Source organism: Caloenas nicobarica, chromosome 4, assembly GCF_036013445.1.
Source record: "Caloenas nicobarica isolate bCalNic1 chromosome 4, bCalNic1.hap1, whole genome shotgun sequence".
NCBI classification, from domain to species: domain Eukaryota; kingdom Metazoa; phylum Chordata; class Aves; order Columbiformes; family Columbidae; genus Caloenas; species Caloenas nicobarica.
In genome coordinates, this window is record NC_088248.1 from 66574809 (window position 1) to 66589518 (window position 14710).

General features: G+C 42.9%; 1 protein-coding gene across 3 annotated transcripts in view; it reads right to left on the minus strand.

The window, feature by feature from the left end:
* The window catches only part of PPP2R2C (protein phosphatase 2 regulatory subunit Bgamma), a 200883-nt gene that overhangs the window by 118632 nt on the left and 67541 nt on the right, over window positions 1-14710 (minus strand). Inside the window, exon 2 of one of the 3 annotated variants that reach the window (XM_065633579.1) lies at window positions 7717-7731. The exons of the other annotated variants lie outside the window; for them this stretch is intronic. Coding sequence (XP_065489651.1) covers window positions 7717-7731 — 15 coding nt within the window. The remainder of the gene's footprint in view (window positions 1-7716; window positions 7732-14710) is intronic. 3 annotated transcript variants of the gene reach the window in all.

Consider the following 14710-nt stretch of genomic DNA (forward strand, 5'->3'; position numbering starts at 1 on the left):
CTTTTGCTTATTTGCTTTAGTAATCTACAAAAACATCAAATGCCAAGCATTTCACACTTTGAGGGTAATCTACATTTGTTTCAAAAATAAGCCTTAAGCATTCAAAAATAAGCACCTTATGCATTGAATGCTTCAAAAAGCCTTTCCTATGCTTACATCTTCCTGATATTCTCCCCATAAGTTAACTATTGTTCTTAAACCTCCCATACAGTCTGTATTGACCTACGTACCCAAGCACTTCAAGAGGCACTTCAACCATACAGGATATTTCTAAAAAGTATGATCGCTTTCACTGTCTGGGAGAATAGGTCATGGAATAAAAAAGAAAACAATTTAGGAACAGGAGAAAAATATATCTTCCAGAGATTAGTCCAATTCAAACAGAAAGCTCCTCCATGGCAGAAAGTACATGCTATTGTTAGGGAAAACGCACATCCTGCCACCATATCCAAGCTAGAATATCCCCTCTTCTTCCTTGTTTAAATATTGGGTAGAATCTATTGTGTACATAAGGACTGTAATATAGGTCCTGGATTTAGTTCTGCAGCCCACCAGAAACTTTCCTGTGAGTCCTATGGAAACCACTGGGTTTTTTACAGTTCATTTTGCCTTTGAGAAATGAAGAAAACCTAACTTTCAGTCTCCATGCCTGGAAAAAGGCAAGAAGTCAATTATATGGACCTCTAGATTAATGAATCTGTGAATGTATGGCTGCAGCAGTGGATTCATCATTTCCATCCTTCATCCGGTGACAACACTCAGGTGGTGCTTGACCGTAACCTTTCCCATTCCCTGTGTGTGAGGACAGTAACGCTGTGGGCTGTAGTCCAACCTGGGTGTTCCCCATGAACATGAAGCTGGTGAAGAAAAATGAGCCTGACAATTTGTACCTACAGCTGAATAATGTTAGCCAGCACTGCTAGGGAGCCCATGTTTATGTTCCAGCATCCAGAAATGATGTTACTAGTAGCTGAGCTGTGATGGAAAGTCTCCACAGAAAAAGGAACGATGACTGTTTCAATATACTATATGCTATGTTTTTGCAAAGAATCTATGATTTTTTTACAAAAGCTAAAAATAATATTGATTTCTTTCAAGTCTAAGGCACACTAAATGGAATTCTTACTCCTGTTGAGGTATTACATAAAAATGCCATCTTCCTTACTAAGAAAAAAATCAACGAGTCTTTTGTGAAGCAAAAATGTCTAAAGCTCTTTGGTATATTTCAGCTGGAGGTAGTCAAAAACTTACATTGATTCATGAAAAAACATACAGAAAATTCACTTTGGTGCCATCCAAACTTAGTGTATATTCACCATGAACTGCAAGACATCACCAATCTAAACACATCTATGGTGATAAAACTAACAATACAAACTCAGTGCTTCACCTCTCAGAAACTAAAGGAATACAGAAATGGCTGTGAAGTGACAAAAATTCCACCACGCGTCTGGCGGAAAAGCAACTGGCAACGTAGCAGCCCAGCTGGAAAGGACCTGGGGCCATCCTGGATGCTGGGCTGAACACGGGCCAACAGTGGGCTCACATCAGCAAGCCACGTGCTGGGCTAATGCTGGGAAGAATGTGGCCAGCAGAAAGAGGGAAATCACTCTCTAACCATCACTGATGAGGCTACACCTCAAACACTGTGTCCACCCTCCAGCTGAAGTGGAGAAATTGGACAAAATCCAGCAAAGTCCTAAGCACCTACCAAGTTGCTCAAGTGCTTAGGACATTTGCAGACACTGAGGGAGCTGGGCTTGTTTAACTTGGTGAAGAGACGGCTAAGGGCAATTTAATAGCAGTTTCAACTGCTTTACAGGGATTACAGAGACAATGGAGCCAAACACTTCTTGGTAGTGGTGCATGATGTTGCAAGGTCAAAAGCAACTGATTGGTAGCTTGGGGGGTTCAGACTGGCTACTTAGAAAAGCTTTTTCTCTTGGAGGGTAGCACAGAATTGGAAAGGCTATCCAAAGAGCTTGTGGCATCTCCATCCTTGGAGGTTTGTCAGGCTCAGCTATAGAAATCCACAGCTAATCTGATCTATAGTTTTGGCAAGATCATGCTTCCAGTGGGACAATGGACTTGCAGAGTGGCTCACATTCACCATTTCTATACTTCTACAAAATGCCAGTTATAAGACATGCAACTCCCAGGTGTTCTTAGAACAAAATCCTTTTGCTAAGCCTCCACTGAACATGCTGAACTGACAGAAACATGGCGCCCATGTCAGTCTTGGCACATACGCAGCAAGGCTAAAGAAAGCTTTTGAGGTGCCTGGAGCTCAAGGCATGTGCTCATGCAGTACAGGCCACACTTCTCAGAGGCACAATCTGCAGCAGATCACTTGAGCATGGTGTACAGGGGACTCTTCTGAAATGGGGAAACCTCAGGGGAGCAGAGAGGCAGAGGCCCTGGCGTGGACTCTCCAGCTCCCTCGCTTGCCCTTGCAGGAGGCAAGCTAGTAGCCAGACACAGAAGCCACAGGATCTTTTCCACTTGCACCAGGGACATGGCTCGCATTTGGCTTGATCATTAGGATTTGTAGGGCTAAATCCTGACCCAGCAGAAGGAATCCAAGAGGAGAAGAGGGAGGAGGAGTTGTGTCTCTGCCCAAGGGCCCGTAGCTCTTCTTTTCAAGATGACTTGGAGTCAGACCACCTGGCCCAGAAAACTTTGCACCTCTCTCCATAAGTCAGGGACACCCACCTACACTCCCCATTTGCATTTCGGTTATGGTTGTGGGGGTGTCTGCCCGCTTTGTCAAGAGAGCCCCTGGGTGCTCGCTCCTGCCAGGCAGGTTTGTACTCGGTGTGATGCCCAGGAGCTGCTGAGCCGGGTGGTGGGGACGAAGGCTGGGGGTGCTGGCTGGGTGGTGCTGCTCTGGTGGCTGTGATGGCACAGAGGACAGGTCACAATGGGAGCTGTCCCCAGGGCCATCACCAGGCAGCCCTGCTGCACTTTGGCTTGTGCCACTGGTGAGTGCAGCATGCAGGGGAAGGCTGGGCTGGATGGGGGACGAGGCAGATGGCCGGGGGGTCTCTACCCCAGAGCGAGAGCCGAGCCCCGCAGGGCAGGGCACGGGACCGTCCTCGGGGCTGGGGGCAGACGTGCTCGGGGCTCCCAGTGGTGGCGGCTGCCCAGGGAGGCTCTGGGGATGTGCCGGGTGCTCCTGGTTCCACAGGACATGGTTGTGTGGCAGGGATGGGGCCTCGGGAGCGTCTACTCAGGTGTCCCGTGTCCTTTCACGGGGCACAGCCCAGCCCGGGCCTGGCCATCGGGGCGGCTTGGGCAGGATGGGCCCCACGCTGTCTCAGGCCAGGGCCTGCAGCCCCTTCAAGCGTGTCGACACCAGTGCCCAAACGCTTTCCTGGCGCAGCCCGTGGCTCCCATCCGTGCAGGGCTCACAGACCCCGCTCTTGCTCCCTTCCACCTCCCTCACCCCCGCTCCTACCGGCCCCCAGCTCCAGGCACCTCCTGCCCCTCTCCCCCAGCCCCGTGCTCCCTCCCACCCAGCCCTGCTCAGCCCCTTTTCTCCCATCTCCTCCAGGCCATGGCTGCGGCAATCGCCTTCGCCCTGGCTGTGCTGGCTGTCGAGCACGTCCTGAAGCCCGAGCCGCAGACAGATGTGGCTACGGCTGAGCGGATGCGGCAGCGTGAGGAGTATCTGCATCAGGAGATGGATCGGCTGCTGCAGGAGATGGAGTGGCGCAGGAGCACAGAAGAGAACCTTTCCGTGATGCAGCACTGTCTGTTTCTGGCTGTTGCACTAGTCCTGGTCCTGCTTGCTGTGGCCTCTTGGCTGATCAGGAGAAGGAAGCTTGTCTTTGAGAACCGCAGCGAGCAGGACAGCTCCAGCCGCAAGGAGGAGGACAACGAGGAGGTGGAAAACCTCAACAGCGCACACGATAGTTTCAGGTCTTTGGCTGTGTCCACCCCATTGCTAATGAAGGGTCTACCTGACACGTGCAGGGTGCTGCAGCAGCTGGTGGGTGACCTGCTTGGTGTCTGCCGAGTGCTTTGCAAGAGGACTTCCATGCCGCAGATGCACCCAGCCATTGGGATGGACGGTGCCTATGAATCCTGGGGAGTCCACGAGAACAGCATCGCCTACTGCCTGCTCGTGTTCCTGCAGCCACCCCCCGGACACTCTTTCAGCGTGGAGCTGGACACCACGGGGCAGCTGCCACCAAGGCACTCCGGCATCCGCGTGGCACTGGACTGCATGTGCTCGAGCGAGCAGCTGCTGGGGGATGGTTTGTGCTTCCTCCACCACCCCGACGACAAGCTGCCGAGGGATCAGAGCTCCTTCCTCCTACATACCATCTGCACATGCTCGTGCTTAGACGTGGAGAAATTAGCCTGCTGGGTCCAAAAGCTGGTGAAATTAGCCTGGCTGCTTCTGCCTCAGTCGCACCACTGCCAGCTAACGGTGCTGCCCTCCTCCCAGTCCTGCAGGTTCCAGCTGACAAGCACCTCCCAGATGAACATCTGCACTGAGATGACTTTTGCAGTGCAGCAAGGGAGCTCCATTGCCTACCTGAGCCTTGAGTAGGCAGAGGCCAGCTTCACCAGCAGCGCACCGTGGCCGGAGACCCGCACTGCTGTCCAGATGCCGCTTGTCAGACGCACCATGAGGCATGTTCAAGCGGGACAATTTCCACCTCAGAGGTCTGCAGCTCTGCACCCGCATCCTGGTCATTCACAAGCTTTTCCAGCCATGCCAGTGGCCCTGAAGACCTACTTTCCTCTCACACTGCTTGGGCCCCGGCGACAGTTTTGGACACTGGGACAGAGAATTCGCTCATCCCAGAGACTGCCTGGGGAGTCTGTGCTGCAGATCTGAGCAAATTAGGCATGGAGGTGGCACCGCTCAAGAGGAGCTCAGCATCACCAGAGCTTGCGGAATCTCCACCAGTCCAGCTGAAGACACCACTGCAACTGACGATTCTGTTACTGCCTGTAAAAGGATGGGTCCACGCACCCTGTTGGAAAGAACTGATCCCCTCTGGGACCTCTATGTGACATAAAGATGACAATAAATTGCCTCATTTGAACAAACCCTCTGGCTGTGTCTGTGCAACACACTGTTGGGGAATGTGGGCAGGTTGTAGGTTGCTGCCTGCTCAGATGCAGAGGAAGCGGGGCAGCATCTTGAGATAAGCAGGACCAAAACAGAATGCTTGCCCTGAGCCTTTTTCCATTCTTTTCCATTTTCTGCTCTGTTTCCATTTGAAGGAGAAGATGCCTCTCTGCATGTATACCTGATGGGAGGGAATGAGGGCAAAGGAGTCAGGCCTTTCTCAGGAGTGACCACTGTCAGGACAGGAACCAATGGGCACAGATGAAAAAATGTGAAGTTCCATCTGAACAGAAGAAAGCACATCCTGACTCTGAGGATGCTCTAACACTGACACAGGCTGCCCAGGAATGCTGTGGAGTCTCCAGCCCTCAAAAGTCACCCGGATATGGTCCTGGGCAGCCTGTTCCAGGTGGCTGTGCTTGGCAGGAGGCCTGCATCAGACAAACTTGGGGCAAATCAACCTCTGGGAGCCCAACAGCATTGCCCTGAGGCAACCCCTTGGGAGGTGGACATCACAGTCTCTGGGTGGTGAGCCCTCTGCACAGGGAACAAGCACCATGAGCATGGAGTGGGGCTCTAGACACTCTGCTTGCTGCACCCAGTGTGCACCTCAGTGACACAAAGGCACCAAGAGCACCGTCATGTCTACAAGCACAAAGGCCAGCACCAAGGGAGCCAATCCATCGCACTGGGTGGCAAAGCAGGAGTAAACCATTTACATCCTGACACAGCTGGTCAGTGAGCCAACTAGGCAATGCACCCCACTGAACCTGTTGTTTGTGAACAAAGAAGGACTTGTGGGTAATGTGATGGTTGGATGTCACCTTGGGTATAAGTTGTGCCAGGAGAGGTATAGATTGGATATTAGGAAAAACTTCTTCACTGAAAGGTTTGTCAAGCACTGTAACAGGCTGCCCAGGGAAGTGGTTGGGTCGCCATCCCTGGAGGTGTTTAGACGTGGTGCTTAGGGACATGGTTTAGTGGTGGACTTGGCAGTATTAGGTTAATCGTTTCATTCAATGATCTTAAAGGTTTTTTCCAACCTAAATGATTCTATGTGACTAATTCTGCATTTGGCACACAATTTTTCATCCCAACAATGCAACTGTGCTAATTCTTCAGCCATAGCCTATTCCTTGATAGTGGGTTAATCTTTGAGGTAATGCCCCAACCAAAGCACTCTAGAATGCTCTTAACAGTAATCACCAACTACAGGGAGACTCCTCCTTGGTTCAAGTATTTACCTAAATGTTCTGCACATTGCTCAAATAAAACTCACTGTGTTATTATGATACTACCACAATATGAACTATTTGGAAGCTGTAAAATTATAATTTAGAGGGACAATATGAACCTAACAAATAAGCACAAATCCAAAAGTACCCAAATGTGTAGATGAAGGTGAAGAATTACTGTTTTGTTAAGACATGTACACTTTTTGTAGTTCTGGTAGAGATAACCCTGAAAAATATCTATAAAGAAATTTATTTAGGGGCTGAAATTATGTTACTGACATTCATTAAATATCTTGTATGTTTTTTCAGAGAGATTTAATTATACCTTTCATGTAACTCATCCATTGAAAGATCTTCTGGTTGGCATTAATTTGAATTCTATTGCAACATAAATTAATACAACTTAGACACATTTATCAACTCTTTAAATAACAAACTGATAATGTGTCCAGGCAGTATATTTTTGAAAAGAAGGCATACAATTAAAACCTGAACTACAATTACTTTGCATTTCAAAAAGTTAAAAAGTAGCCTGAGGCAACATTACCTCAAAGAAAAAATCTGGACAGTAGCTTTGCTTCGAGCAAGGCCATAAATGTCTTTAAAAAAAAAAACAATATGCAACGAGGGTAAATCAAAGAGAAGGAATAGGCAAAAAGGTCAAAGAAAAAGAAATGGGTTTGTATCCATTTGTTATTACAAATTTGAATACATTAAGCTCTTAAGAAAACTTGCAAAGACAGTATTAATGTCACAGTATTCAACAGGATAACCTTAATAGTACCCTAAATTTAACAGATTATATTATTCATGAGAATTTCCAAGTAGATTTCGTAGCCCATTATGCAAAGAAACAAAACAATTATTCTAAATGGTTATAGTAGCTACAGAAATGCTGCTCTTTTGTCTAAAGAAAGTGAACTAACATCTTTAACAAATCCACATTATTTCAGCTCCCAGGATTTTTTTCTTGTGAAACTGCAGAGTGTACTTACGTTTCCTGACAGCATGTAGAAAAATCTAAGCTTTGTAGAATCTAAGATTTCTGAATACAGTGAAGTTAAGCCAAATTTCCACCTTTATTTATTTTTGTCCTAAAGAATAAAACCAGTAATGGTTTTGAATCTCTGAAGATTCAGCACACTGAGATTCCCAGAAAGGTTTTTGGTAAGCTATTACTTTATCCATTCTTACACTGAGTCAGATAAACAATTCAAGAAAGCAGGGATTATATACTACAACTTCACAATGTATATAATGTAGCACTAAAGACATAAGTAACTAAGGTTACTGTATAAAGTAATTAGAAAAAAATGGGTGTAGAGAGATTAAAATCAGGACTCTCAAAGACACGTGTTTTTATGGACTTACGATATGTACATAGAATACAGCTACGTAAAGCCAGGCACCCTGATCTAATTCCACTGGAGCCAGGGGCAGGATCTTAACAGAATTCGTCAGATACTAAATCACAATTACATAAAGACTGTAACAGCCTGGCAGGATTTTAAAGAAGAAATTGTTGATGTTTGGTGGAAACACAGATCTTAGTGTTCTAACAAAAATAAGTAAGGAATTTCTGTTTTGTTGTTTTTTTTTTTTTTTAAAACCTGCCAGAGTAGAAAAAAGAAAACTGAATTAAAAAAAAAAATCTTCATACAACTTCCATTATTTCCAGTCACTCTCAGTTCTACAGTAGAGTGGTAAAGTTTAAAAAGGAAACAACACTAGCTTTTCCCTTATAATAATAAGGTAAAATCTTGACCCCATTCTTCACACAAGTCTGTTGATACTAAGCTATTTAACTAGGACCTTACACAGGAAGCACGCCAGGCCTCCTTCTCAAGTCAGAAATTCCTTTTCAGTAGAATGGTGTAGAAGTAGGGACTCTTGAAATTTCTAAACGGCCCCTTCCTTGCAACTGAGGATCATATACAAATTAATCAATCACTCCAAGATGATTGAGTCACATCTGTGTCCTTTGATGACAGTAAAAGAATGGTACTGAGTGGCAACACCAGGTCTTGCACTCACAAGATTCAATGGATCGAAGTACTGAGAGCAGAAAGAACTCAGCAGAGAGTGCCAAACAAGTCATGGTTTTGGCTGGCTTTCCATTTTTTTGGTAAAGATTTCTGGAGCTTGAAGAGTAGCAAGTACTGCAGATAAAAGCCAAGTATCACTACAATCAACTCAAGCAGCAAATAGAAAGAGAAAAATTGTAGTCAAGGAAGGAATTACTATATTTTTGTCTCCTTATTTCTTTCTCTAGCACTGCTTGGATCTACATATTCCTGACTTCTCCAAAGTCTGAGCAGGGAGTATTACTTCCAGAGAGAGACATGTTGAGAATTTAAAGCTTTGGGCCCCTGCTTGAACAGAGATGGAACAGTTGTCTTCTGGCAGAAATTTAAGCTGGTATGGAAATTTCATCAAAGGAATTAAAAGATGGTCTGGAAACTGGCCAAAAGGAGATCAAAGCAACTTTAGCAGCATGAAGACACATACCAGAAACACACGAAAGGGAAATTCAAGGCAGAGTATTAGGTTTAAGAAAGTATCTGTTGTCTGGGTAGAAGGCTATGTGAACCAGGGGAAAATGTAAATTATTCTGAAATGAAATATTTAGTCCCAAAATATCCATACTCTCTTCTACAATTTCCAGTCTTGACCACAGACATCTAGAAGAACAGATGTATTTCAGATTCAGCTCAATTTTTGAACTATAAGAACTGATCAGCATATCCTTCTTTTTCTTCAAGTGCAGTATGTTACTGGATTTGAGATTCAGATTCTGGAAAATGTCAGCTACCTGTAAATTAAAAAATATTAAACACAGAGAAACTATAACTCATGTCTTATATCACATTTATTGTGGTAAATATATGAAATAGGCATGAGTACTTATGATGGTAAACTGAGACTTTCAAAAACCTGGTATGATGAAATTCACCCCAACTAGGAACTGACAGAAGTAAATTTGGGAAGATTATATAGGGTACAGGCAGACCTAGATAGCTTTAAACTACCTGAAGACCCTGGCATGTTTGGTTGCTGCTAACAGACCAACCACAGCAACACATAGCTCATTATTCAACCATGCTTTTTTGTAACATCATCAGAGACTTAATCTTTAGAAGTAGTATTAAGGGTTAAAAAAGTGATTGTTACTTTTCAATGTTGTCACACAAAGGGCTGGTAGCAGCAGCAATGCAGGGGTGCATTGAGAAGCTGGTGTGCCCACCACCACCATCACACACTGCAAATGGGAAAAGGAGCAGCATACGGAGCACTGACAGAATCCACATGCTTATTATTCCCATATTGACTAGACTTCCAAAGCATTCCTGTTTTAATATGAACTTCGGCACTTAGTTTATCTGCAACGCAGAAAGTCTCTCCTCTCTGAAACATAAGCTAATAAAACCTTCAAAATCATTTTCTTCTCCCCTCTTTCTATACAGAGAAAGAACATACAGAGGAGGAGGCGAGAACATGTCTTCACTGGGACCCTCACAGAATTGCAGGAACAAGCTGCCCTCAAAATAATCAGTTATTTTACAGAAACGTGACATCAAAAGTGTGCAGTTTTTAAAGTGGTTAGATTCTAAAGAAGAAATACACCATCAATGGATATGATCTGGGTACTCCGGAGTTGAAAAGAGGAGCTCTTGGGGATTCTGAATTGGATAAAAGCTTCAGGGAATTGTTGGGTTATTGCTTTTAAGAGTTATTAGGACGAACAGGTGCTTTGCCTCATCTCTGTTTCTGCCCTACATGCTACTATTGCACTCTGTCAATAAACTCTGTTCAACCATCAGTAAAGGCAGTTTTTGAAAAATAAAATTAAAACACTTAAAGAAAAATCTTCGTATGCTCCAGCAGAAGGTTTCTTACAGGACAAGGAACAGAAAAAATAATGACTCTTTACATAAATGCATGAGAACCCCCACTTACAAGCTAAAACACAAGACTTCCCTAAATTCCTTGTCCTGGATGAGCAAACAGGTGGAGTTACTACATTTAGGTGAAACAACTATGCTCATGTTTGCTGCTACAACTGTGTCGCACCTCTTCCAGCAGCAGGTTCCACCCATGATGCCAAGTCCTTGTTAAAATGTTTAGGTATCTCTTGTTGTCACATGTCGTCAAATTTCATCTAGCTACCTTTGACTTCTTTTGGATGCAGATATTAGCATTATTTAACTAATAGACCCTGCCTTGCAAACTCCTACAGGGTTTCACTTACACAATAAAACCTCTAATTTTGGAGTCACAATTTCTGGACTGCACTGAAAAACTGCGAAAGGCAAAGAACAGGAGCACTTCCATTGTTCAGTTTTGAAAGCAGACCCTGGTAAGTTCCCTTATTCCTCCTCAAGTTCAATTATTTGGATTCTATTATTGCGATAGAGTATATATTTTAGGCATACTCAGTTAACAACCTGCTAATTCAAATACTGACTCCATTAACCTATGATACAGATCTTCCAAAGAATGTAAAACTGCAGAAATCATATACTCTCATCAGTTATTCTAAATTTGTCAAGCTGCAGAATTAAATAACATTTTAGAAATGGTAGCTGACAGATGAATATATTAGAAAAATCAGACTTAAAGGCAGTTAAGATGGTTACTGGTAGCTCTAAAGTTAAAACCATTTTTAACATAGAAATTTACACTTTAAATCTTGGCAAAATTTGGATAAGGTTTTCCTGTTTAGTCTTAAAATTTCAGCAGTGTTTGGAGTTACTGGATGCATTACTGTCTCAGACAATTAAGACCTATGAATGTATATGCTCATATGCACAAACAAATTTATGGATGGAGATTTCTGGAGTGGAGGTGACTTAGCAAGAGGGAAATTAAGAGCTTGGAAATATTTGCAAAATTTCAAGAAAGGAAACTGTACCAAACTTGTATTTTTTAAAGAAAACTGTGTAAATTCAATTGCTAACAACAATATGCTGACCATAACAACTGAATTCTGTCATTAAAATGCAAAATAAAGGAGTAGTTTCCTGTGCCAACCACAATATAATGACATCTATCATGTCTCATCTGTAATAACCAGGCTGATGTTTGCTCTGCGGAGTCCAAATCACTAATTCCTCCAATTTACACCAACTCCTTGGCTTTCAGGAACAAAAAATCGCCTCCTGTCTAAATATACTTACACTTAACAATCAGAAATTAATCCTTCTGCAAACCAGTCTCCACATTGGCAATCATCTTTGTTAGTAATTATTTATAGCGCAGAAGCATCAAAGCTTTCCGCTTTCAGGTTTAACATTATGACTATTACAACCATTTCCCAGGATGACTGTCAAACATTCTTCCAATACCCATATAGCTTGTGTTTTCCCCTTTGCTTCTACTGTGCATAAATATTACAAAAGCCTTTAAAAAGGCGGTTTTGAAGCAGCATCACAATAAGCATCACTTCTATTTCAGTTTGGACAGAGCAGCGATGGGACCCTGACGGCAGACGGCAACTTTGCACCTGGGTAAGTTAGCGCCGCTCACCGCAACCCATGTTCTCAGGGTGGTTCCCTCTCTGCTAGCAAGGGACAAATAGCAAGGGACTAAAAACAGGACAAGTCTGCTGGCATCTTCTGAAGAAGCTGGACTCTTATGTTGGGGTGCTAACCAGTACCTCTTTCCCCCTGGTCTCCTCTCTGCTGATTCTCCCCCTGCAATGCGACAGGCTCCAACAGCAGCAGAGAACGAAGGAAGGGCAGCCAGGGCTACACCTTCCTCTAGGGAACGGGCTATTTGCTGCCAATAACTACATCCACAAGCAGATTCAAACCAAACCCCAAATTTAAAATATCTTGAAATTAATTTGAAGGTATGAAAAAGTAAAAGAAACATTCTCAGTATTTCAACCTAACTGAAAACTGGGAAAGATCAACACAACAAACTGTTTGTTTATACTCCATACAAATCATATTCTGCAGTAATTTCAGCAGGACAGTTCAAAGGTTAAGCAACCGAAAACCTTCACTTGAACATAGAGTAAATTCTTGAAGGTAATCAGTCTTAAAGTTTTACTATAATTGGTTGATTTGCAATATCATCACTGCTAACAGATACCACTTATTTGTTTCTAATCTAGCACCTTTGTAACATTCACATGGTGTCACCAAAGGCCTCTACTCCATATGACCCATCTTCTGCAAGCAGAAGCACGGAAATGTTGAATCTAACAATTAAGTACAGACCTAACCTGGAAAATAAAATCCATGCCCATGTAATCAATCTTCCAGAAAACTGCAACTCATCATCAGCACTGAGGACAATCAGAAATGCAAAGACATTGCTTCTCACACCCCTGGCATAAGGAAAGCTTCGCTCCAGTCACAGACCAAGTTTCACTTCTCTGTTCAGCAAACACTGACATACATAGACCAAAATAACCTGTGAATTATATGGGACTGGAAAGACGTACAGCGGCCTACCTACAAGCTCTTGCTGTCCCATCTCCCAATGCTGAAATTCCTACACAGCCGTATTAATACTTCCAGATTCACATTTCAAGCAAAGCAACTGGAGACACACCAGAAAACATACACTAGCACTCATTCACAAGACTTCTGTGAGTGTAACATATATACGGAAGCGTGAGCACACACAACACACACAATTCATATTCACATTGCACCTGAGCAATGAAAAGCAGAACCATCCATATGACCACTAGCTGACTCTTAGCATCAGGTGTTCTAGGAATTTCTGTTAGACATATGATAACTCCCAGCTACCTATTTCAAGACACTGCATATGTGAATTCTGCTCTGAGCTTCACTGCTGATTAAAGAGAATATACTTGACCTAAATCTTCCACTCAAAAGCAGACTATAGAACACACATCTGACTTCATCTTGTGCTGGTTATTCCCGTATCACAGATCTGCATGCAGAAATGAAAGATATCAAATCAAACAGGGTGTCAAAATTAACGTAGCAAGACGAGAGTCTTGTGTGCTAGCTTGGCAGCCAATTTTGCCCTGCATTTACCAGTCCACTCTGCCTATTTGTTGAATTTTACTAACTAATTATTAGTACTGAATTTATTACTTCTTCTCAATCATAGCACAATGTATAAATAAAGACATTCTATCAGAAATTTTTTGTGAAATAATGACAGATAGAGTCTGATTTACAGCTATAAATTTGAAAACCCTGGAAAGATTTATTAAAGACCTTGTACCAAGTTCTACCATAAATTGAAACCTCTCAGAGTTAATAGAATATGAAGTTGCATGGACTGGATACAAGTTTAGAAATAAATTACTGAAAATTGGTGACCCGCTCACTGTTTGAGAACTATTTCTATTCTATTTGAAATATTCATTTGAAGTCTTAGATTAGGGGAAAATAATATAGACATGCTAAAAACAAAGAGATGGAAATAAGCAATCATTTTTTTTAATTGAACACTGATAATCTTTATTTTTAGTAGAAACTGGCCCAACAGGCAGGGCGTGCCACAGCTGCCTTGAATGCAATCAGTACTATCACAGGGCAGCATTAACCTCAGAATTTATACAAACGGTGTAACTTTGCACAGCCATCGACTACTTGCAACACCTGAGTCACATGAACATCAAAAGCACCACAAATGGGAAGAATTAAGGTGACAATTATTTAAGTTCTATTCTGATTTGAGTTGAACTGGAACTAGAGGATAATAAACCAACTCTCAGTCCTTTACTCTCTTCTGTACTCTGCTCCTAAGTAAAACAGACAGAAATATCATTATATTACACACAGATGTTTCTATCATCTTCTTTTCTTTTTTAAACAAATGAATCAGTAAATATGAAAGGAAAAGCACGGCTATATTTAACAATACAGATCCCCAACCCCTGTCATATTAATAATTCACAAAAGTCACTGAACTGCATTACGTGTTGTGCTGAAAGATTTTATTAGGAATTGAGTGTCTTAAGGTACATTTTTCTTACTTGTATTTGCACTGGCAAAATACGGTCTGCTCTTATTCGCATTTAAGCAATAAAAATAACAGGTACAATAGTTTTTAGCAAAGAAACATTCCTGAGGATAGGAACTCTCTTACCACAGAGAGGCTGCTTTGCTAGGTGGCTTTTTTGTTCTTGGTAAAGAATTGGAGAACTTTCACCAGGAACCAGTAATACAGACCACGTTCATTACTGAAGGCAAACTTTGTGTTAACCTAAGAACTACAGAAACGGTTGATGAAGAAAGTGCCTCAATATGGCTAGAAGGGCATTTCAAACCCTTCTTGTTTAAAAACAAAAATCCCCATCGTAATTTCCTCTATTTTTCTGAGAAAATTACCTACTCTACCACCCTTTCCCTGGCCAAAACAACTACACTGAAATTAGCCAGCAAATACCTTACTT